Genomic DNA, 26,064 nt, shown 5'->3' with positions numbered 1-26,064 from the left:
TTTTTATTTCTAAATACTTATAAAACTTATTTCCCTAAAATTAAATGCTTTACACAAAACGAATTACCAGGATACAGCCTCCTACCATCACCTCATTATAGTAAATAGCACTTTATTATGATAAGGTGATCTGTGCGTGTCACGCTTATTAACTAGTATCTGAAAATTAAAAAAAAAAAACACAAAAAATAAAAAATAAAAAAAAAAAAAAACCAAAGACAAATATGTCTTAGCTGTTGATAAGAACATTCAGGATCAATTATTTGTTCATATTACTGTCAAATTACCTTAAACATAAAATCATCATCAAAAGTATCTAAAATTAGCATTAAAAGCGTCATCAGCACAGAGATACAGTTCAGGTGGAGACCCCGCATAAGAAGCGTAACAAGGAAGACAACCCACTAGAATTTACAATATTGTCTACAAATTAGATATTAACTATCCAAATCTTCACTACCATCTTCAATGAACTCAACATGCGTAAATGGGAAATACCCCACTTTTCCGTTGACTTCACCCTCCCATTGTCCATTGGGGTGCATTTTCGTCACTTTAACAAGGTTACCCACTTCTAATTTTAAGGCAGTTTTGTCATAGGCGTTGGGTATTCGGGCCTGCTTCACTCTGGCGTACGCCGGCAGTTTCCGCTAAAAAGAAAAGAGGCCAAGTTACTAATAAACCCTGTGCTGGTATTGTAGGTGGTTTTCTCTGGCAAAACGGGGCCCAGGGTTTGACCCCAGATACCACAGGTCCTGGAATCGCAAGAAGATTATGCATCAGAACCTCTATCTAATCAAACGAGAAGTTATACTTTGATTCGTTATTGTTTTGTTTTTTTCGAGAGACAGGTAGTTATTCAGGGTTTATTTTATTTTATGTTACTAGTTTTCGCTCTTATTTTTTTGTCTGGACACGCAATTTGATTATAACATATCGTTCCCAATTCAGCCAACCAATCGCTTATCTAAAACTATGATGCGATGCTATAGATACCACCCACAGATCGGATCAGTCAGCTGGTTCTTGAATGCTCTCAAGATAGTATGTGTATTTATTTGCTTGCTGTATCCTTAAGAAGTTGGAAAGTTGGTGGGATTCAGCCAACAGTTGGCAATCTGAAAGCTACGACGTGATGCTACCCGGAGATCAGGTCAGTCAGTTGGTTTTTGGATACTCTCAGGGTACTATGTTTTTTTTTGTTTTGTTTTTTGTATCCTTAAAAAAACTGACTATATTTCATTGTATATATTGCATGCTAGGTTTCATTGAAAGGTGTTGTTTTATACACATAATTTGATATGAATACAATGTTTTGTCTCACGCCTCGGGGATCGAGATGGAACTTTCAGGAAATTTTCTTCATTTTTGGGGAGAGGGGGAGTGAAGGGGAACTGGAATTTCAGAAACAGGAGGCGAACGGATTTTTGTATGGTTCTCATAAAACAACAAACGCTACAGTTTAATAGTGTTTTTAGCGCTTATCAAGGGAACTAGAAACAACATTTTCTATTTAAATGAGCCCTTAAACAGCTCTCTATGATGTTTCAGCCGGTGAGCGATGAAGATAAAAGAGGACACATCAGTGCTAACCATGCTAAAACTGATTATTATTATTTTATTTTTTCAGAGGAAGGGCCTGCAAGTCTCCTGTTTGGGGTTTTTGTTTCAATCAGACACTTTGGGGTTTCACGCTATCTTCTGAAAGTCCTAGATTTATTTTCACAGCGAACTTTTATTATTAAGATCAATCAAAATTTTAGCTGCCAATCCTGAATCAGGTTGAAATTACAATTCTTCCTCACTTGACACTGTTTTTGTCAGCACGTTTTTAAATTTTTGGTTACTATGGGCTAGGGCTCATTCTTTCGCACACGCTGCAACCATGATGTCTGTAGTCCAAAAGAACCTTCGACTAGCAAATTCGGTTTTTAACACACATGCTTAAAAATCGAATCATAGGCTACGAAAAAAAATATAATTAATATTTATTCAAATATCAAACCTAAAAGTTAGCTGTCAGTCTTGTCAATATTAGATGGTAGACCTTCTAAAATGTCAAGTTCGGATTTCGGATGAGTTTACGTACAAAAGCAGAAAATACTAATAATTATTTGAAAATAAAAAATAAAACAATGAAAGATGGAGTAGAGAAAAAAAAAATACGCGACAACAATAAAAAGTAATACAGACAAGAACACTAACGGTTTTTAGCTAGGTAGAAGAGAAGGGGTTTGTAGAAGAAGAAGAATATATTACGGGAATAACAGGAAAGCAAAGAAGGCAATGAAGTTTGAATTAATACGATATGAAATGGAAGCCATGGAATAAATTGCCAAGGAACTAGAAGATGTAGCCAAACTGTAAGGTAGTAAGAAACTGGATAAACTTTCCAGGAACAGTTGAATACTAAACTTGAGAGTTTTAAACTTGGCAATGTAGAAGATGGATGGAATAACTTTAGGAAAATAGTTTCCAAAGTAGCAGGTGCCTTAAGCAGGAAAGTCAGAAAAGTAACTAGGAACATTAGTGCAAACGTTTTCAGCTTGGTAGAAATGAGCAAAGGTTTGTGTTTTTGAGTGATAGATCTTAAGAAAATAAGAGAAATGTAACGGAAGTGGAGAAAACATTAAAATGTGAACTAAGGAGGTATGAAATGGAAGAATGGACAAAATTGTTGAAGATCTGGAAGATGCAGCCAGACTGCATAATAGTGAAATATTCTATTGTTGTATCAATAGATAAAGGAAAGGGGATCTACTCAATGTGTACCTCTCCCAGTTAAAGATAGGAACGGAGTCACAATTAATCACAAGTAAAGTGTTAAAGAGAGATGAATAGAACATCTTGAGAAGGCATTAAACTAAGAAAAAGTTGTAAGAAATGATATATACAATAATTATAAAAACTTTTGACAATTTAGAAGAAAAGGAAGGTTAAAAGAGAAGGAGTTAGAGACAGTTCTTAATGATTAAAAACAGAACGGCTTCAGTGTTAATAGTGATTATAGAGTTGTTGAAATATGGTGTTTGAGAAAGTTAGAAAAAGATTCTTGGAATACTGAAGAACTTTGGAAAGATTTTAGAAAGCAAAATTACTTACACCCTTTTATAAGAAAGGTGATAAGAACAAGTGTAGAAATTACAGAGGCATTAGCTTGCTTTCTGCGGGAAGCAGATTACCTCACATGATGATGGTAATTAGACTAAGATATGGTGTAGATAATGTCTAAATAGAAAAATTTGAATTTAGGAATGAATGAATATTTTCTTAATAAGATGTCTGAAATGTCTGAACCATCAGACTCTTTAGTCCTCAGTTTATATGTTATGAACACGTATTAGATCCATCTGATAACAAAGTTTTAGTAACCTTTCTTTGGTATACCAGATGAGTACAAAAGAAAAATTATTATGTGGAATCAAGAGTTAAGCAGGGCTGTGTCCTATTCCTGTTTAAATGGATTATTTTGATGGACTTTGTCCAAAAGGAAAACAACAAAGGCTATGGTGGAAAATGATATCAAAGGGAAAAGCAAAGTCTGCCTAAACTTAGATTATGGATTAATTGTCCTGGATAAAATTGTCAGCACAATGAATGAAGTCTTTGAGGCAATGAGAGTTGATGATGTAAGAACATAAAGTCCCTCAGACTAGGAAGAAATGAGGGTGAAGGTGTGATGTTAGGTAATGAAAGAAACGATCATGTGGATAGCTTCACCTTCCTGATGAGTGATATTTGTAAAGACGGAGGATGCAATGAAAATATGAGAAGCAGAATAATCAGGGAGCAGGTTCTTGTTTTTTAGTAGTAGTTTATGTCCTTTTGCCAAGGGCAGGGGAAAATAAGAGCTAGAATAAATAAGGTATATTAGCGAAAAAAAAATATCAAATTACTATTCTATACACAAATATTTCAGCAGACATTTTAAGCCAATGGTCCGCAAACCCGGAGACAGTCCTGGCAACAGCACAAATAACAGTCTTGATTCCTGAATGTCAGTCATTAAAAACAATTACATAAAAGCAGTTGCTGTTCCTTAAAGGTCAGGTTTTTTTTAATAGCTTCTAGAAGTTTGGAAAAATAGCATGACAAGTCTTCAAACTGGTAGCAGAATAGAGGAAGCCACGATAATGACACGAGTAACTACGGCACTTAAACGTGGGCGATTCAAAACGTTGAGGAAGTTACGTTAACTATCCTCCAGATGAACTATCTAAGGATAATTGTGGGTAGTCGTTTTACTGACATTACAAAAGCAAATCGTTTCCCAAATAGTGTGAGAAGAGGTCATAGCAAAGGATTTAAAGAAAATCAAAACTTCGGTGGAAGAATCAAAGAGATAACCTTCGCCTATGAGATAACATTCTTCGATAACTTCGCGCAAGAGATAACATTCTGAGTCCTACTGAGTCATATTCTTAGTGGGGGGGCCTCCCCCAGGCCACTCAGCGCGTCCCAAGTTGGCGGATAGGGGAACATCCTACATATAAGTAGGATACCTTCATAGAAGGCGCGTACCTAGGGGGGACCTAGTTCCTGGGGGTCCATAATTGAAACTGGGACACCCTCGCCCGGGGGTCTGAAATACAGGCGGAGGAGGAAGGCCCCTCTGATGTACACCATGCAGGACCCACTGGCGTGTGGACATGTCCCGGTGGTTACACACCTTCCCCTAGCAATGGGAAAAATTGCTCGGCGTCGCAGACCACCGAACGGGAGGATCGCTTCCTAGAGGGACAACTGTGAAGGGCAGACGATCCATCTGCATGAACAATGACCTCTGCTAAGGGTAGAGAGGAGTGGCTACCCCGACAAATTAGCCATGAAACTCCTTCTCTTAAATATAAATAATGAAAATGGCGAATAAGAAAGTAAGAACCCGTGCTACCGCGTCCGGGGTAACCGACGGTATGAGACCAAGAATTGCAAATTGCGAGAATGACATTGTTGATAATGATAATAATGAAAATGATTTTGTTACCACGTACGGGGCAGCCGACGATCATTAATCCGATTTGAAGACTCTCCAGTCGGAGAAGACTTCGTTTATCCTAGCCCCAAAAACATATCTCTCACTAGGAACGCTAAACGTACGCATATTAGCCAAACCAGGAAAAAGAAAACTAGTCCTAAACAAGATAAACCGTTACCGCTGGGACATCGTTGGACTATCTGAGACTCACCTTCCCTCCAAAGGAATAGAAATAATAAACGACATAACGCTCATCATGTCTGGATGAAGAGACGGTGTTCACCGCCAAGGTGTCGGTTTCCTACTCTCCAAGCGAGTCAAACAGTCTCTTCTTGCCGTCCATCTTGTCTCTGAACGTATTATCACCATTCGTCTGAAAGGATCCATTGCCAACATGACCATAATCCAAGTTTACCCCCCAGACTCGTTCCGGAATAACCAAGAAGCCGAAAAATTCTATAGCCAACTCTAACACACCGTTAACACTGCTCCCAAGAAAGATGTTCTGTTCGTGATTGGGGACTTCAAAGCCATTGTAGGACACTCAAATGATGGACTTGAAGACGTCATGGGCAAGTTCAGGCATGGGCGGCAGAACCACAGGGGTGAAGTGCTCATCGAATTTTGTCGGGATAACGAACTTTTCATAACGAACACCATGTCCTGTCATAGAGAACAAAGGAAAGTTACTTGGATATCCCCTGACGGCCGCACTGCAAACATGATTGATTACATACTTGTCTGCAAGCGATGGATATCATCAGTACGGAGCACAGTCTCCATAGCCGGTGGCGACTTCGACTCGAACCACGTTCTAGTCATGTATGAGCTCCGTTTGCGCATTCAGTTGCCCCAACAGCCTAAGAAAGCTTACCAAGATATCGTGTCGACCTGCTGAAAAACATAGAAACAAGAAACAGGTATAGAACAGCACTCTCAAACAAGTTGTCGAGAATCCAACCCATGGAAGCTCCAACAGCAGAAGAAATTGACCAATTGGTCGACGTGCATATCCATCATCAGAGAAACTGCTAATGACATCCTGGGAGTTCAGACCCATTCGGATAAACGGTGAATCACCCCCAAAATTATTAATCTATGTGTGCAGAAGCACGCTCATGCTACAAAGGTAGATCGACAAAGCAAGGACGTGTACAAGAGACCGAAGTGCCTAGTAGAAAATAAAATCCGGCAAGCTCTAAGACACTACGTCAATGAAAAATGTCGTGAGTGTGGAGAAGCCTTTTAAAAAGGTAATAGCCACTTCATGTACAAGAAAGTCCGTGAACTGTCAAAAAAGAAGTCCTCGGCCGCTCCTATACTGTTAGATAAACATGGGCTCCCAATCACGGACACTCAGGAAAGACGAAAACGATGGAAGGATCAATTCAGCGAAAAACTAAACCCTACGATAATACCCGACCCGAACATCTTACTATCGTTACTACTACTACAGCACCCAGCTGACCCAAGCCTTCTTCCAATACCAGTTGAAGTACTATCAGCACTAAAATGTCTAAAAATTAATAAAGCCCCAGGCCCGGATGGTATTCAGTCAGAACTAATAAAAATAGGCCCAGAAGAACTGGTTGATATCTATAGCAAATTCATAACAATTTTCTGGGAAACGGGCCAGTTCCCTAGATCTTCGGTGAAAGCCACTATCGTCCCCTTTTTTTAAAAAGGGGGAAAAGGGCGACTGTAACAGCTACAGACCAATAAGTTTAACTAGCCAACCAGCGAAAATTCTTACAAAAATACTCCTTGACCGTCTGAGATCTCTGACAAACCACATCTTAGAGGAATACCAAGCAGGCTTTCGAAAAGACCGCTCTACCATAGACCAGATTTTCTCCACTCGGCAAACGATGGAGAAGTATATCGAGTTTGCGAAAGAGCTACTACTACTCTTCATCGATTTCAAGCAGGCTTTTGACTTGATATGGCGAGATGGATTATGGCACATCCTGCTATACTATGGAGCCGCTGAAAACAAAGTAACCCTGATAAGAGACATATATTCACATTTCGTCAGCCAAGTCCTGACGCCCGAGGGATTGACAGAGGAGTTTCTGACATCAGCGGGCGTTCTTCAAGGTTGCCTCTTGCCAACCCACATCTTTAGCCTATTCCTCAACACAGCGCTATCATTTGCTGAAACTGTTGACGGTGCAGAGATTGGAGGGAAGCTTTGCCATAAACTGGCATACGCAGATGACATCGAGAAACTCAATAGTCAAGAGCATCTACTCCAAGCTGACACCGACGAACGAGTGTCTGAAACCGAGGCCTTTGGGATGATTCGTTAATACAGCCAAAACCAAAGTTATGCGGGTGTCTGGAGACCCTGCTTCAAGAAATGTGCAGCTAACAATAAAAGGAGAACCAGTAGAAAATATTGACTCCTTCGTCTACCTAGGGAGCCTCCTAACTCCTGATAACGACTACTCTAAATCGATCAAACGAAGACTCGGCCTGGCAAGTGTCAGCTTAAAGAACCTCTTGCCAATCTGGAAAAACAAGACTCTGTCAACTTCTCTGAAGGTGCGACTCTTCAAACTTTCTCATAATTCCAATCGCTTTATACTCAAGTGAAAATTGGTCAATAAAAGCTGGTGATGAGCGAAGAATCTCCGCTTTTGAAACTAAATGCCTTAGACGCATTGCGGGGATTACCTACATTAACCGAGTCTTAAATAAAGACCTCCGAAAACTACTCCGTTGTCCCCGCACCATCATGGACCGGGTCAGAAGCCAACAACTCCGCTGGCTTGGCCATATCCAACGAATGTTGGCCAACCAGCTTCCAAAAGTCACATTCGAAGGACGGGTTCATGGCACGTGCCCTAGAGGCCAACCTCGTAAGAGATGGACCGACAATTTCCCGGCCCATAACCTCCCCCAGCTTCTTCGTCTAGCGCCAGACTGATCGAACTACCGTCGCCACATTCATCATTTGCTCAGAAGAGAAGAAGCGCCAACACAGCCACAAAGGCCGGACGGGACTTAAGTCAAGTCTTCGCATAAACCGGGGTGGGGGAGGAGCATGCGCAGCAGTGTTGTTAGTATTATTACTTAATATCTTGGAATATTCTTCAAAATTGAAATCTTCTCACAAGTGAATCTTAGGATATGCTGAGGGGATTCGGTTGACGGTCAGCCCCAGCGTCTGCTGATCGTCTCAAAGACAAAGGGCCCATAAGCAAATTTTCCCACTGGACTAGCCACCTTAGAGAGCTATCAAGAATCTGTGGTTTGATTGTGAAATAAAACTGAAAAGACAATGAAATTTTACGTCCCTTATGTCGGCAACGTTTTCAATCAAACGGGGGTTTCCCACGGGGAATTCCCAAAGTTACCAAATTGCTCAAATGATGTTTTCTTTTAGCTGATTTTTAGTATTTTCCTATCGGGTGTGCTAGAACATTTCAAGGTACTGCCCTTTCCTGAACGTTAAAAGAACATTTGCATTTCTGAAAAAAAAAACTTTCTAATGACTTAAGTTCCATTAAATCTGAATATGTTTATCTCCAGCAAGAAAGGGGAGACGCTAAAACGGTTTTTTCAAAATGTCTGGGAAAGTAGGTTTTGGCTTTTAGTTTTCTGTCCTTTATTCAGATCTCTTATCAAAGGTCATACAAGGCTTGACAAGACCGGTCAATTAATTCTAAACAGTTCGGTCACACAAACTATAAAGTTTATAGTGAACGAGATAAGGTGATCCTTTGAAGTATCGAATCCCGGTAAATTCTCGATAGCAGCCTGAGAGATACAACCAACGTACTTAGGTTTTTTAAATCATATATTTTAAAAGCACTTAAATTTTAATCTATTTACCTGGATGCTCATCTTTCCAGGCGTTAGAGACCTCGTCTTTGCTGCTCCATTTTCAACCGGTTTGATTGCATCGGCGAACGGCGTGCTATGTCCATCGTCTACCTGCATATTTGAAAATCTTATCTAAAGGAAGAAAAAAAGAACGATCTGAAGTTCGGCAATGAAGTAATCGCTAAACATTCAGGACGTTCACTAGCAGACAGACAGAACAAAGCCAATCACATAGGGTGGTGACAAAAGAAAAAGAAAAACACTAGCGATCCAGTGGCAATTTTTATAACTATTTTGCCAGTATTGTCAAATATATTTTACTAATTTATGGCAATTTGGGCAAAAAACCAATTTTTGGTTTCAAATTGAAATATGTACGGAATATGCTCAAATAAATTCAATCTATCCTGAAAAGACAGCAAATTTCTTTATACTTTCAAATCAGTTGGTTTCCCAAAATTTTTCGCGTAAGAGTTTAAATTACCTCTTTACGAAAGGCATTCTCCACTATAATATAATATACTGCATTAACTATCGCAATGTATGTTTCTGTTCTAGTAATTTTGTTAGGCAACATTCTAGTTGGTTTTTTCGCAAAAACAAAATGCAATTTTTAAAAAGAATACATTTTCAAACCTTGTTTATCTCATTTTGCACCGACAACAAAGCATCTACCCTACTTTGAAAACAATCATCATGAAAAAAAATATTCTGCCTGTACTCCAGATTTTTTGTCAATTTTGGATTTATTTTTTCACATATTTTTACTTTTGCTATACATTAAACAGGAGATATAAAACAAAATTCTTCTCAAAGAGCACTATAACCAGTTTAGTGCATATTTCATAGCATGTATATAAATAATAGATATTTTGAATTTTAACTCATTAATCCTCGCTTTACAGCGGAACCAAAGGTATAAAAGTAATTTTTACCAAAATATGGGCAATTGTGCTATTGTGCTTCCTTTCTTGGAAATTTACATAGCACCACAATGTGGTGCATATGCATCACATCGATTGTGCACTATGACCCAACATTGGCACTCATTATTTATTTTTTCTGCTTTCTACTGAAATAAATTTTCAGTGAGATAAATTTTCAATAAGATATCAAATCCCTTCTATAGCATATAGGCTAAAATTAAATACTAAATATAAAAATCTTAATAGCCGATCACTTTTAAAGACTAAATTAGTAGAATATATCATTAACCTTTGATGACGGGGTGATTCTTCTTGATAATTTATTTCTTAGTATTATTTTTAGATTTTGCCGTGCTGGGGTAGCATCCTTTGCCCTTCTCCTTCTATATGTTATGACGTTTTTTGGTTTATCTTCTTTGTCTTTATTTTTGATGTACTTGAACTCATTGTAATAATTCTTAGCCTTCTTTTCGAGCTTAGCTCCCTGTTGGCTCTATTTAATTATTTGTCTTTGTTTATATTTGTATGAAATAAAATCTATCTAGCTACTGAGCCAAAAAACAACCCTTCATTTTGCCATAAAGATACAATAAATATCTTCTGAATGCTTTTAACTTTTAGTAAATTTTATTATGTAATATAAAAATTATATAATATTAATTTTTACTGAAAGAGGCATACAAAAGCTGCTGTGTATATCCTTGGATATTTTACATTTCAAAATTCACTCTCCCATTGGTGTTCGAATGTAACTGTTTGAATACCAATCATTGATTCCAATCTAATACTTAATTCTACAAATTACAGTCAGCTCTAGGTAAATAACGGAAACTTTCTATTAAAACTTGTTATCAGTGGCAGTCGAACTTACAATTCTATTTAATAGACAGGTAGTTCTAACTACTTAGCTACAACAGTCCACCAACTAGCTCGTTACAGCAAATTTTACCGCAACTTTGCCTATTATAGATCTTAAACAAACGAAAATTAAAAAAAAAATGATGTTGTTAAAGACAAAGTCCTTTTTACGGGCCCCAAACCTCAAAGCCACCTACTGTCATATATATTATATCATAATATATATATATATATATATATATATATATATATATATATATATATATATATATATATATATATATATATATATATAATATACATATATATATATATAATATACATATAATATATATATATATATATATATATATATATATATATATATATATATATATATATATATATATATATATATATATATATATATATATATAATATACATATATATGTATATATATAATATACATATATATATATATATATATATATATATATATATATATATATATATATATATATATATATATATATATATATATATATATATATATATATATATATATATATATATATATATATATATATATATATATTATAATATCCCCTGGATCCACCAATGACAGCTTCAGCTCAAAGATGTAACTGATATATTTTTTTCTGAATATTATGGGTTTTTTTTCGGTTTACATGAAACGATTTTACGCAGTCTCCAGACTAGAGGCATAGACACTTTTTTCGCTCAATTATGTCTTTGGCACCTGTGTGTTATAAATATCATGTTTTTAAAGCTTTTGCTAAATAAATAAAGCTTTTGCTAAACCTCTTATCAGGGGTTTCCTTTGGGGGAGGGGGAGTTTCCCCCCAATAATGTGGAGAAAAAAAATATTATGTAGCCCATGCCCCTTGACTATCCGGATATGTATCCTTCTTACAGTAAACAAATTGCGAAATTTGTGCACCAACAACAATGGATTGATTATGTGAAAACAAAATATAATTTCACCGCTTTAAGAGCAGCACCTTTGAATCCAAGCGAGACCTAGTTTTCTGCTGTATGAAAACCAGGTCTACTTTCCTTACCGAAAACGGTGAGGAAAGGGGTTGAAGGAAAGGGGTAGGTTCTTCGAATTGGGGGTGTTTAAGTGGGTTGGCAATGGGTGGCTTCTGCTGAGAGAGGTTAAATCCCACACTACGCGATTACATCGATTAAAAATTGTGCCTGAGCGAAGCTGGATCTAGCCATTGTAAAAAAAGAAGAAAACGTACAAGTTGAACATACGGCACTGGTATGGACCCAGTTTTCCCTAAACTGTTCATGGCCGTCCACCATTGTTCTTCATCTTTGGATACTATTGTCAAGTGCTCGCCTTTTTTGAACGGTAAATCATCTGGGTCCTGCAAAGTAGAGAAAAAAAGCAATGAAAATAAAAGTATGTAAAACAAAGGACCAGAAACAGAGATCGTAAGACAGGTTCTGCAAAATTATGGTAATAAAAAAACTGAAAAACAGTAAAAAAAAAAAAAAAAAAAAAAAAACAGAACCCTTAAAAAAGAACAAGCGAAAACAGAAAATATTGTAAAGCGTCCATCTTTTTTGAACGGTGAATCTTCTGGGTCCAACAATGTAGAGAAAAAAATAATGAAGATAAAAACATATATATATATATATATATATATATATATATATATATATATATATATATATATATATATATATGCAGACAGGAAAAAACAAAAACAGAAACAGAGCCCGTAAAAAACAAAAAAAACAGAAAAAAAAACAACAGAAACCATTGTTAAGTGTCCACCTTTTTTTTAATGATAAATGGTCTGGATCATGCAATGTAGAGGAAAACATGATGAAAAAAAAACATGCAAAAAAAAAAGAAAGAAAAAGAAACAGCACCCAGAAAGCAAAAAAAGTGTCTATTGTTAAAAGTTCACCTTATTTTAACGGTAAATTATTAAAGGAATAAAAAAAGAATTACTAAAGGAGACAGTGAATGGGTTTCAGCGCCAGAAGTGCTGCCGATCCAACCAACCCTAGCTTAATCGGTTGAAACGTGCATTAAATAATTACAAGGAATATGTATAAAGAGAAGTAAGTAAAGGTAAAAACAGGTAAATAGAGGTAAAAAGAAAGGTAAATAAAGGTAAAATATAAGAAGTTAAATATACTGAAGGTAAAAACATAACAGGTAAATATATAAAGCACATTGAAGGTAAATGTATACAAAATAATAGATCAAAGGTAACCCTAGAGGAAACAGATAAGAGGAAAAAGGGCCGATAAGGAGAACATGGGACCCCGTTCAGCTGACACGGAGGCTCGCAAGGTATCGTATTGCCAAAAATTAAACAATAGGCCTTACCTCGTACTTCTTTTGAAAGCGATTAGGCGAAAGAAAAAATAGACTATACAGCTAAAACATACTAGAAACGTTAGAGATGAAAACGCTATACAACAAAAAGAAACAGTATTTCAGTTTTTACTTTCTTTGTTTTTCCTTTTGGTACAAATTTTTTTTATCCCTTCACGTTATTTTCTAGTATGCATTAGCTGTATAGTCTAGTTTTTTTTTATCTTTTCCAAAAACAAAGACAGAAAATAAATCTCAAGATAAAGAAAACAAACGGGAATACGGCCAGTAGAAGGAAAAGACGAACTAAAACGAAGCGAATATTTCGCCTTTATACAACACGGCGTCGGTCGCTTCCTTTTTTATGGAAGTAACTATTTAGCTTCCGTGGTGCTCACAGCAGCATCAATTGTGTAGTTTTTTTTTGGGGGGGGGGGGGGTTAGATTTTAATTAATTTTAGATTTTAGTTCATTTATTTTTTCCATTAAAAGAAAAAAAGTCTGTTTTGATTTTGAGGTATAACATAAACAAAATAAATACACAATAAATATAATACAATAGCTAATGCGACCAAGAGACGAAAACTAAGCGTTAAAAAAGAAACAAAGTACTAAGAAATAGGTCCTATAGAAGCTACAAAAAAAGGTATTTCAGAAGGCATATTTTATGCTCTATGTATATTTGTCTTTATTTACTTTTCTTTTTTTAACTATTTATTTTAATCAAATTTTATATTTTCGCTAGCTTACCCGTTGCTACAATCTAAAAAGAAAGGAAATTAAAGGGGAATCCACCACTTGACAATTCCCGTTCATTGGGGAATCGAGTCCATAAATTGAAAAATACAATATAGCACTGAATTAATAAACCCAAATATCGATTTTTTTCAAACTTGCATTCCACGATAGAGTTAACCGCCAACTGAATAAAGTTGTCCTTTACCCTAAATTTATATAAATTACCCAATTAGCTCATTTCGATCGCATACGCATATCAAATTTATTTTAATAGGGAAAATTTCCCGACAAAAAATCCCCTTCCCCAGACAATCCCCTCCCTGAACAATCTTCCCCACGTGTAAAATACAGCAGCATTTTCAAATTCAAAAGATTTGAAAAATTAGGTTGAATACCTAATTAACCAAACTGTTGAAAACCAAATTCAGAGAACTTATTGAAAAAGAGATTTTATAATTTCGGAAGTTTGTTAGATGACAGATTTCATAAATAACTAACCCTTAAAATGAATATCCAAAAAATATGAATAACGTAAAATCAAACGACGGTCAAGTACTTGCGTTGAGGGGTTTCTAATTACAGTCCGCACAAAAAGTACTAATAGGGCCGGTGGGGGGGGGACTCAATACCTATAACCTATACAAGAGTGAATTCAACAATTCCCTAAAGTTTAATGGCAATCGGAAGAAATACAGGCGACGAGAAGTATAGATTACAACACTAAGAAAAAAAGGAATGCTTACTCTGCCTTCAAAATCATATTTTGTAACAACTTTTTCAATCCTTCGAAATGCGGGTCGGATCAGTGGCGTTGTGTCTAAATAGTGAATCTTATAAAAGGATAATAAAGACGGAAGATCTGAAAACATTTGATCGCCAATTTTATATCGAATCTGTTCTCCTTGTTGAACTTTATTAATTATATAATGACTGACTTTGTTATCTTCCCTGTAATAAGAGAAAAACATTTAGCCAAATATATCAACTACGGATTTAGTGTAGATGTTGAACAAGACTATATCCAAGAAGGTTACTGGGCTTGACCCCCACCCCCACCAATTTTGTCCGACCTGTAAAAACTTAAGAAAAATGCATATAAACAAATTTTGATGCGTTTTGTCAAGATTATTTTGCATCCCCCCCCCCAAAAAAAAACAACAAAGCCTGGATTTAGCCTTGAAGTTGAAACATCGAGCGATTATTGAAGAAGGGAAACAAAAGCAATTTTTACCAAGAATAAGCCTTAACCATTCTTTTTTTTGTACATTTGCGATTTCAGTCCCCCTGAATGTTGCTCCTTACGAGATCGAATTCCCACGTGTGTGACTAACAGTAATATATTTTTTAAATTGGAAATTAATATAAAAAATGGAAACAAAAAACTTCTTTTTGCAAATAAACAGTGCAGATTTTATTTTAACACAGCTTTATAGAGTAGAGCCACCCACCCACCCCCTGCCAAAAAAAACACGTTATTCTTAAAATTTCAACTCAGTCAAGTTCGGCCAAAAATGCCAACTAACGGTTTCCTTGAAAATTGAAATATAAACCAATTGTAAATGAGGCGAAACAAAGGCGATGCTATGGCAAGTGATTTGGCACCATATTTCTTTTTAAAATTTTACAGTTGGAGACCCCAAAAGTGTTTCTCCTTACACTAACTAACTTCGCACATGTCTGACAAAAACATGCCACTAAATTGAAGATTAATATAAAAAATATAAAAATAATATAAAAATATAGAATAATATTATAATATAGAATACTATACAACATTAATATAAAAAATGACGAAAATATTTTTTTTTGCCTACTACACAGTACAGATTTTATTTTTACAGAGCTGCATAGAGTAGATCTAACCCCCCCCCCCAAAAAAAAAGCAAACTTTACTCTGACAATTTCAACTCGGCTAATTTCAGCCTAAATATATACTACTAGTTTAGATATTGAAATATAGACCAATTGATATTGATATCCCTTTAGATATTGAAATACAGACCAATTGCAGAAGAAGGGAAACAAAAGCTATCTTGATGATAGCTTTAGTTCGTCGCCATTGATTGTTTCCCAATAATTGGTCGCCATCTTTTTTCGTCCAATTCCTAGTGGATACTCTCAAAGTGTTGCTCCGAACAAAACGAAATTCCCGCGTACATATCTGACAACAATATCCCTCTCAATTGAATATTATTATAAAAAATGAGAAAAATATTGTTTTTTCCTTGAATGGCACCAGTAGTATTGGTACAATCTAGGGTACAAGACAGGTAGGAAATTACTGTATCAATCTAAGGTACAAGACAAGTAGGAAATTACTGTATCAATTAAAGGTACAAGACAGGTAGGAAATTATTGTATCAATCTAAGGTACAAGACAAGTAGGAAATTACTGTATCAATTAAAGGTACAAGACAGATAGGAAATTACTGTATCAATCTAAGGTACGGGGGTAATAGGAAATTACTGTGTCAATCTAAGAGACGGGGGTAATAGGAAACTACTGTGTCAATCTAAGGTACGGGGCAGGTAGGAAATTACTGTGTACAATTAAAGAGAGAAGACAGGTAGGAAATTAATACAGTACAATAACCGGATTTAGCCTGCCATGAAAATTCGTGCTGATCACGAAACCATAGTTTTGGAGTTAAATAACTTTTTCTGTTAAAAGTCGTGCGTGTTTTCATGGTATTGTGATTCGTTTCCTGGTATGATGTTATGAAATTCTGTCTGTAAATTAATTTGTTAGGTGTGGTTGTTTTATGTTGAACCTTGCACACGGGTATAAAAACTTTGACAATGAGTGATTTTCTCAGTTCAAAATTGGCATTTGAAATATAATGATGCATTCTAACAAACGGAATATTAATAAAAGCTACACGCAAGAAGTAAATTATTCTTTTATATTCTTAGTGGGTAAAGAAATTAATTCTAATAAAACTTATAAAGACCCCATTATGAGAACAGATTGTTAAATATTTTTTGAACCTGGATCTCCAGAGGTCGGTAAAGAACAATATCAAAACAAGAAAAAAGTATGTAAACACTGCATTTAAATGGCTTGTGAGCTTAGTACATGAGGTAAATCATACCTTTTTTTTATTCCGGCCCAAAGTCCCCCCACCCCCCCCCACCACTATGCCACAGTCGTCCACCCCCCACTCCACCACCCCCCCTCTCTCCAACTTTTTTTTTAACTTTTTTTTACATCTCTTAGAATGCTATGAAACACACTTAAAACACATAAAATTTATATTTAATATTTCCCAACTTCAAAATGGGAATGATATAGATATGTGTGTCGCAACTTTTACTATTAGAAAAATAATATTTGTAGTGACCACTTTTTTTTCTGACAGTTTTTTTTTAACTTTTTTTTCTGAGTTTTTTTTTTACTTTTTTTTCAACTTTTTTGTAGTTTTTAAGTGTAGATTTAATGTTACCCAACCTCCTTAAGTGAAAATGATTTATTCTAAGAAAGTGATCTGTTTTTGTTAGAGTTTCAGAAACATTACATATTTATTTAATTTAAGCCCTTTTTTCAGATATAATAATATTTGGTGGGATTGACACAGAATATATTGGTCTGAAATATTCCTAAACTGGCCTTATTTTCAAATCAGCTTTCTTACTTCTAGACGATCAACGACGTGAAATTAATAGCTATAAATGGAACGTCAGATACAATATGTATAAGTACGAGAAAAACAGATGGAGTCCAACACTAAATTTTATAAATCGAAACGGCCTTTACGTTAAAACCATAAGACCACGTAATGAAAATGGCTATGAAATAAACCATGTACAAGATACAAGAGGAAATTCAGGAAATATGCAGTTTTTTCGGTGTACAAGCTGTATATGTTAAGGGAAACGTGCCAAGTGATAAACTCTTACTAGAAAAATGTGATAAAGACATAGCATTATTCAATTTAGAAGACTTCAAATGTGAGAAATACCTGCATTCAGTACATGATCCGGAAGATGAAGTAAGATATTTTGCTCAATGGGTGGCGGAAAAGATAACTGACATGCAAAAATGCATCGGATATCCATAGACCTAAACTCATGCTCCTCCTCATATCAAATGGATTAAGCTTTTTTTTTTAAATATGTCAATATGTATTTTTTCAAATTTTTTTTTAATATGTTTAAGCAATAAACATCTTAAGCCTCAACCATCTTTATTCTTTAGAATAGTTCATCGCCATGAAAATCACGCTTTCAGATTCAGCATGTCAGGGAACTTGTGTGTTTTTATGTGTTTTGATTTGTTTTTGTGTGTGTGTTTGTGTTTTGTGTGTGTGTGTTTGTGTGTGTGTGTTTGTGTGTGTGTGTGTGTGTGTGTGTGTGTGTGTGTGCTTGTTTAAGTGTGTGTGTGTTTGTGTGTGTGTGTGTGTGTGTGTGTGTGTGTGTTTATATGTATGTGTGTATGTGTGTGTGGTGGTGTTTGTTGGTTTGTGTGTCTCTTTGTGTGTGTGTGTGTGTGTGTTTGTGTGTGTGTGTTTGTGTGTGTTTGTCTGTGTCTGTGTGTGTGTATTTTTGTGTGTGTGTGTGTGTTTTTAGGGGTGAGCATTTAGGGTTCTGCAATATGTTGAACCTGAAAGTGTGTTCCCTGACATGCTGAATCTGAAAGTGCGATTTCAGAAAAATTTCAGGTTGGAGGGAGGGGGGGGGGGGGTTGGTGGAGTGGGGGGGGGTGGACAACTGTGGCATAGTGGTGGGGGGGGACTTTGGGCCGCAATAAAAAATAGGTATGATTTACCTCATGTACTAAGCTCGCAAGCCATTTAAATGCAGTGTTTACATACTCTTTTCTTGTTTTAGTATTGCTCTTTACCGAACTCTGGAGATCGATGTTCAAAAAATATTTAACAATCTGTTAACTATAATGGGGTCTGAATAAATTTTATTAGAATTAATTTCTTTACCCCCTAAGAATATAAAAGAATAACTTACTTCTTGCTATACTTCTTGCTTACTTCTTATAGCTTTCATTAATATTCCTTTTGTTAGAATGCATCATTATATTTCAAATGCCAATTTTGAACTGAGAAAATAACTCATTGTCAGAGTTTTTATACCCGTGTTCAAGGTTAAACATAAAACATCCACACCTAACAAATTAATTTACAGACATAATTTCATAACATCATACCAGGAAACGAATCACAATACCATGAAAACTCGCACGACTTTTAACAGAAAAAGTTATTTAACTCCAAAACTATGATTTCGTGACCAGCACGAATTTTCATGGTAGGCTGAATCCGGTCATTGTACTGTAGTAATTTCCTACCTGTCTTCTCTTTTTAATTGTACACAGTAATTTCCTACCTGCCCCGTACCTTAGATTGACACAGTAGTTTCCTATTACCCCCGTCTCTTAGATTGACACAGTAATTTATTATTACCCCCGTACCTTAGATTGATACAGTAATTTCCTATCTGTCTTGTACCTTTAATTGATACAGTAATTTCCTACTTGTCTTGTACCTTAGATCGATACAGTAATTTCCTACCTGTCTTGTACCTTAGATTGTACCAATACTACTACTGGCGTCATCTAAAAAAAGCTCGATCGATTAGATCTAGAAATATACTTGCTCCCCCCCCCCCAAAAAAAAAGGTTTTATGGAAGTCTGATTTGATCCCCCAGGCGTGAGACATAACAAGGTATAATTACCAAAAATAATCATAAAATTCATCACTTATTAATGATATACAATCTCTATATTGAGATAAATTCTCTTGTTAAAAATCCCGTATACGTTCTAGCAAGAGTTTGTCTGCATTATGAAAAACACACGATTCATATGCCCAACACACAAAATCACACGATTTTTTTTAAATAAGTGACTGCCTGGGACAGACAGACAGACATTTACTTAATACATACTGCAAGATATTTAGACACAGACCAGAGTCAAAAATAGTTCAACTTTATTTTTTTCTAGTGAAGGATTTGTGAATTTTAAATCCACCAATGATCATGTTTTTTTAATTTTTCTTTTTATTCCCAGAAGTCGGTTTAAAAGGTTCGATTTGAAGAAAAGCGATTTGGGTGAAATGACGGAGGAACTGAAAGAAATATTTATAAATTTCAGCAACTAAGTCTTACTATCAAGGTTATGGCCGAATCAAGCACAGATCCCACTTAAACATGTTCAACTTTTTTGCGATTTCAGTAACTTATGAATTTTATAAATTTCAGTAACTAAGTCTTACTATCAAGGTTATGGCCGAATCAAGCACAGATCCCACTTAAACATGTTCAAATTTTTTGCGATTTCAACCAGTTTAGCATAATATATATTTACCTTAGGAAACACATTAAGGGCAATTAATAAAATTTTGTTAAAAGAAATGAGTTTAGTTTTAACTCCTTAGATGACATAGAAGAAATTAGCCTTATCAAGGAGGCACAATTGTGCCTCTATAAAGAGGCGACCCACCACAATGTTAAGCGATTTCCAGTCCTAGCGGTCGCAGAGAGACAGTGAAAGTCGCATTTTGTAGCCCAAGCTCAAACTAAGAAACGTGCAAAATTTCACCCCCCTCCGACTTTATCTTCATGGGTAAAAGGGGGCCGGAAGTTTCGACCCTCCGACCACAGCCCCCTTTAACGTTGTCCGATTGGGTTGAAATTTAGAGGTTAAGCTTTCCTAGGGTACGGGAGTTTATCCTTGAAATTTCAGCTCAATCCGATCACTTCTTCCCTGTTTTCCAAAAACCAAATATAGCCACTGAAAGTTCATTTCTCTTTTTTTTTGTTATCCACGCCTACAGGCCATAGTTGGCAACTGATCCGGGTGACTGAGGACTCATTCGAAGCAGTATTCGACCTGTTAGGGCCTTTTGATATTTTCAGACCGAAAAAATTATTCCCCAAATTTAAATTTACGAAAAACCTCGTTGTCCTATAAGAGCCCATGTTAAATTTTCCCAGCACAGCCCCCCTTTAACGTCGTTTGATCGGGCTGAAATTTAGAGGATAGGCTCTTCTGGGGCTTGGGAGCTTATCCTCTAAATTTCAATTCCATCCGATCACTCCTTCCCTGTTTTCAAAAAACCAAATATCAAGTTTTGTGGGGATTTGCTTGCGTCAAAAATAGATTCCACTTACTAAAAAAAAAATTACAATTGTGTCTCTTTAGTACAGCGGTCGATACTCCTGACTGTCAGGCGGAAGACCCGGGTTCGATTCACCGTCAGAGGCAATTTTTTATATACTGAATTTAAAGTTTAAAAAAGAAACTCAGTTTCTTTTTAAAATTATTTGAAAAAAAATTACGTTTTCTAAAGAGTTAAAGAGGCTGAGTTACAAGGTCGACCCTTAAAACGTACAGGGATTAGGAGGCACAGTTGGGGGGCTGTTAAAGAGGCTGAGTCACAAGTTATAAACTGTACAAAAACGTGCAGAAATTTTTTGAAAAACTACGTTTTCTAAAGAGTTAAAGAGGCTGAGTTACAAGGTCGAACCTTAAAACGTACAGGGATTAGGAGGCACAGTTGGAGGGCTGCCGCCCCCAAACCCCCGCTTTCGCAGCCTTTAAATAAAAAAAAAGTTTTTTAAACTGAAAGTAAGGAGCGACATTAAATCTTAAAACGAACAGAAATTAGTCCGTATATGAAAGGGGTTGTCCCCTCCTCAACGCCTCGCTATTTACGCTAAATTTTTTATTTTTTAAAAAAAAGAGTTGTGAGAACGTCAAACCTTAGCGTAAAGAGCGAGGCGTTGAGGAGGGCACAGCCCCTTTCATATAAGGAATAATTTCTGTTCGTTTTAAGATTTAATGTCGCTCCTTACTTTAAGTTTAAAAACTTTTTTTATTTAAAGGCTGCGAAAGCGGGGGGTTTGGGGGACGGCAGCCCCCCAGCTGTGCCTCCTAATCCCAGTACGTTTTAAGGTTCGACCTTGTAACTCAGCCTCTTTAACTCTTTAGAAAACGTAGTTTTTTTTCAAATAATTATCTTATATATCTAGAAAACACATATTTGTAAAATAGTTTTCTAACACTTAATCTCTCTTAAGCAGTCTGAATATGCAAATTATGCATTAAAGATCAAGAAGAAACAAGGTGATTCCCATTTTAAACAATTATTTAACATTTTTGATAAATTTTCTTAACCGAATACTAAAAATAATAAACAAAAATTCGGCTGTAAGAAAAAAATGGTTTAGTTCCACTTTCGAAGGCTACAATAAAAGAAAATCTATAACATCAGGTAGAACATCAACCTGAAACATCAACAAAGAAATAAACATAAACCGTTTGTAAAAAAAAAAAAAAAAAATTCCGAAATTAACATCGAAATTTATAAGAAAACAATCTAGAAATAATAACCGAATTTTTACTTTCGGCTAAAATATACAATTTTTTATGAATCATGTTCTGGGGTCGCTTCCGTTTTAATGAACTATTCCCTGAATTAGAATATAATCTATAACTTAATTTTGTCTCATTAAGAGGGGCAGAGGGGAGGGCTTCCAATTTTTACGATAAGATTATATTTAGAAAGTTTTTAAAGGCAAATCCAATTCTACCACAATTTTTTTTAATTCCATTGTTTTTATATCAGGATTAGCCTTCATACAGGGTTAATAATTAAAAAGAAATTCCAATGCCCTAATTCAAATTCATGTAAAATTTTACCTGAGTGACTTCAAAGAAAATATTGCATTGTTTACGACTATGTCCTAGTCATAATTTTTTAGTTTTTGTGCTAAAAGCATATTACTGAATAATCCCGAAATGAAAGTCATCTCAGAGTAACTCTCCCCATACCTTTGAGACCAATGGCGTAATTTCGTCAAAATTCTCGGGGGAGGGGGAGAAAATTTCGAGTGAATTTTTTCAAATCAAGGGAAAATGACAGGGAAAATTCAGGTAATTTATCAGGAAAATCAGGTAATATTTTACAGACTAAGTATGATGGGTTGACTTTGGCCATCCATACGGGGTCAAACAAGAAGCAGGACATCCTCAGATAGGGTGTGGATAGTTCATAAGAAGGGATTCAAAAGAAATCAGAACTTCATAGGACAGGGTAAATAGCGAAGGTTTGAGTAAATCGAGGAGGAGCAGGCGTAGCTGCATTGGCCTCAGACGGCTTGGAGCTGCAATGAGTTGATAGTAGAAGTGCTAGTCGGATTTCGTGTCATCCTCAAACCATTACACAAGGAAGAATCCCTCCTCGGATTGGTCCGAACCTTTGCGAGAGACCAAGCAAATATGTCTAGCAGTTGTGTTTGGTCTTGCAGGTGATTATCGCTGAAGCAATTCTATCAGTCTTGCTGAAGTCATGACAACTTGTTGTGCTATCAGCTAGTCTTTCTAACATCCCCACCCATAACTTTTGCTATGATAATTCTATCGATCTTACTGTATTTATGACAACTGGTGAAATAATTATACTGTCCAACTGGTGAAATAATCGTGCTGTCCAACTGGTGAAATAATCGTACTGTCACATATTTTTCCTAATACCGCGAACCAGAACTTGCCCAATGGATGCCATTGTGAGCTGTTAGGTGGTTGTGAGCTGTTAGGATTATTTTTGGGGGGAGGGAGGAGTATCGGGCCGTGGAAGACCAGAAGTTAGCTCCTATAAATCTTGGAATAAAACATTGTTAATAAGTTGTTTTATTGCGTTTTTTTTTAGGGGGAAGGGTCTGGCCATGCGGAGAAGGTCAGGGGTCAGCTCGCTTAAGTTTCGGAATAAAATATCGTTCATAAGTTTTTTGAATTGGGGCTTACCTGATTTTTTTGAATTGGGGCTTACCTTAATTGGGTTTGGCTTACCTGATCTTTGAAATATTTTCAAAACCTTCACATAAGCACCTTATATGCCCCTGGACATAACACACAACACTTACCCCAGGGCTCTGGGGGTTTGTGTTGACCCTGGCTTCTCTGTTAATCAATCTTTTGACTTATTTTAACAAAATGGCTATCTCAAAAATCAGTAATCTAATTGCCATCAGATTACTTTTGACTCTCTAAAAGGGAACTAGAACTTTAAATTTCTAGTCATTTTAGTCCCCTCCGAAGTCCTCTTCCATAAGAACCTTACATGCCTCCAAGCATAATTTACAATCCTTCCTCCGGGCTCTGGGGGGAGGGGGATTATGTTGACCCGGAGCTTTTGTTATCTGATTGTTGGACTAATTAAAATAAATGGCTATCTCAAAATATTGATTGAATACGTTCGGGGAAAAGAGGGTGTGCGTGAAGGGGGGGGGGTGTAGTGTAGATGCCCTCAGTTCACTTTTGACTCTTAAAAAGATACCGAGAACTTTCAATTTTCAACCAAATGAGCCACCTTTGAAGTTTATACAACCACTCCTTACATAAAAACCTTAAATGCCCCCGGTGCATAACTTACAACACTTGCCCACTGGCTCTGGGGGGTTGTGTGAAACCTGGATTTTTTGTTATTTTATCTTTAAACAATTTTGAACAAAGTGATTATCTCAAAATTTTGATCTGGTGCATTTGGGGAAAAAAGGGCATTGGGAGGGGCGAGGAGCTCGTAGCCCTCCGATCACTTTTGACTCTGAAAAAGGATACTAGAAATTAGGATTTACAATTACATAAACACCCTCTGAAGGTTATACTAATATCACTTCCATAAAAACCTTATATGCCCCAGGGGGCATAACTTACAAAACTTGCCCCCGGGTTGTGGGGGAGGGCTGTGTTATCCCTGGAGTTTGTGTTATAGGATTTTTGGTCAATTTTGGACAAAATGGCTATATAAATAATTCGATCGGACGCATTTGGGGAAAAGAGGGTTGGTGGGGAGGGAGTGAGGCTACCTAATATCCGATAACTTCTGACTCTTAAAAAGGAACTAGAACTTTGAATTTCTAATCATTTGAGTCCCCTTGGAAGTTTATGCGACCACATCTTCCATAAAACCTTATATACCCCCGGGAAACAAGTTACAACCCTTAGTTCCCCCGCACTCTGGGGGGGATGTTGACCCCGAATTATTTGATTGTTGAATTATTTTAAAGAAAATGACTATCTCAAATCCATCGGATGCATTTAAGGAAAAGAAGGTGTAGGGGGGGAGGGGGTTAATACCCTCCGAACACTTTTGAGTCTTAAAAAGGTAACTCAATCGCCAATCAAATGAGCTACCTCTGAACTTTATACGACCACCCCTTACATAAAAACCGTTTTTGTTATCTGATGTTTGAACTATCTTCAATAACATGCCTATCTCAAAATTTTTTTTTTGGCGAAAAAAGATAGGTTTGGCGAAAAAAGGGCGGGGGGGCTAGCTGACCTCTGATCTCTTTTGACTCTTAAAAGGTGAACTAGAACTTTCAACTTCCAATCACATGAACCCCTTCTGAAGTTTATACGAGCAGCCCTTCTTTAAAAACAATATATGTCCTCAGGGCATAACTTACAACGCCTACCCCTGGGCCCCGACAGGGTTTTGCCCACCCCGAAGTGTTTGTTATCTAATCCTTGAACTAAAATGTTAATCGAATCCATTTGGGGAAAAAAGGGCGTGGGGGCTATTTGCCCTCCAATCACTTTTGGTTCCTAAAAATGGCACAATAACTTCCAATTTCCAATCGAAAGAGGCCCTCCGAAGTTTATATGACCAGCCTTTCCATGTGAAGTGCCTCTGTGGAAAAAAATTGGAGCCTTATGGCCTTGAGTTTCGTGGAGAGAGGATAGTTGCCATCGGATCACTTGATTCTTAAAAAGGGAACTAGAACTTCCAATTTTAAGTCATTTGAGTCCTCTCCGAAGTTTATACGACCACCTTTTCCGTAAAAACCTTATATGTCCCTTGAACATAAGTTACAGCCCTTCCCTCGGGTTCTGTGAAGGATTATGTTGACCCCGAAGTTTTGTTATCAGATTGTTGGATTATTTCAAAAAACTGGTCATCTCAAAATTTTGATCAGATGCATTTGGGGAAAAGAAGGGGTGTGTTTGTGGGGGGAGGGGGAGGAGATGCATCCGATGCCTTTTGACTCATAAAAAGGTAATAAAAACTTCCAATTTCCAATCAAATGAGCTACCTTTGAAGTTTATACGACCTCTCTTAACATAAAAACCCTATATGCCCCCAGGTCATTGCTTAAAACACTTACCCCCGGGCTCTGGGGGTATGTGTCGATCCCAGAGTTTTAATATCTGGTGTTTGAACTATTCTTAACAAAATGGTTATCTCAAAATTTTTATCGGATGGGTTTGGGGAAAAAGAGCGGAGGGGGGGGGCTAATTGCCCTTCGATCTCTTTTGACTCTTTGAAAGTGAACAATAACTTTCAATTTCCATGAGCATCCCTTCTATAAGAACCATATATGCCCCCAGGACATCACTTACAACGCCGACCCCCAGGCCCTGAGGGTTGTGTCGACCCC

The 26,064-nt window shown here is 36.5% G+C and overlaps 1 protein-coding gene across 2 annotated transcripts in view; it reads right to left on the bottom strand.

Moving 5' to 3' along the window:
* Positions 1-236: 236 nt before the first annotated feature.
* Positions 237-26,064, bottom strand: part of Crk (Crk proto-oncogene, adaptor protein) — a 46,474-nt gene continuing 20,646 nt past the window's right edge. Inside the window, exons 3-6 of one of the 2 annotated variants that reach the window (XM_089101003.1) lie at positions 14,411-14,615; positions 11,836-11,964; positions 8,813-8,935; positions 237-650 (exon numbers count right to left, since the gene is read on the bottom strand). In XM_089101003.1, coding sequence (XP_088957129.1) covers positions 438-650; positions 8,813-8,935; positions 11,836-11,964; positions 14,411-14,615 — 670 coding nt within the window. In that variant the 3' untranslated portion in view covers positions 237-437. The remainder of the gene's footprint in view (positions 651-8,812; positions 8,936-11,835; positions 11,965-14,410; positions 14,616-26,064) is intronic. The other variant, XM_089101004.1, reaches the window with a different exon arrangement.

The sequence above is a fragment of the Artemia sp. Qi Xiang Cuo genome, chromosome 15 (assembly GCF_049724085.1).
Source record: "Artemia sp. Qi Xiang Cuo chromosome 15, ASM4972408v1, whole genome shotgun sequence".
Lineage (NCBI taxonomy): Eukaryota > Metazoa > Arthropoda > Branchiopoda > Anostraca > Artemiidae > Artemia > Artemia sp. Qi Xiang Cuo.
Note: the sequence above shows the minus strand (reverse complement) of the source record. Positions and strands in the feature narration are given on the sequence as shown.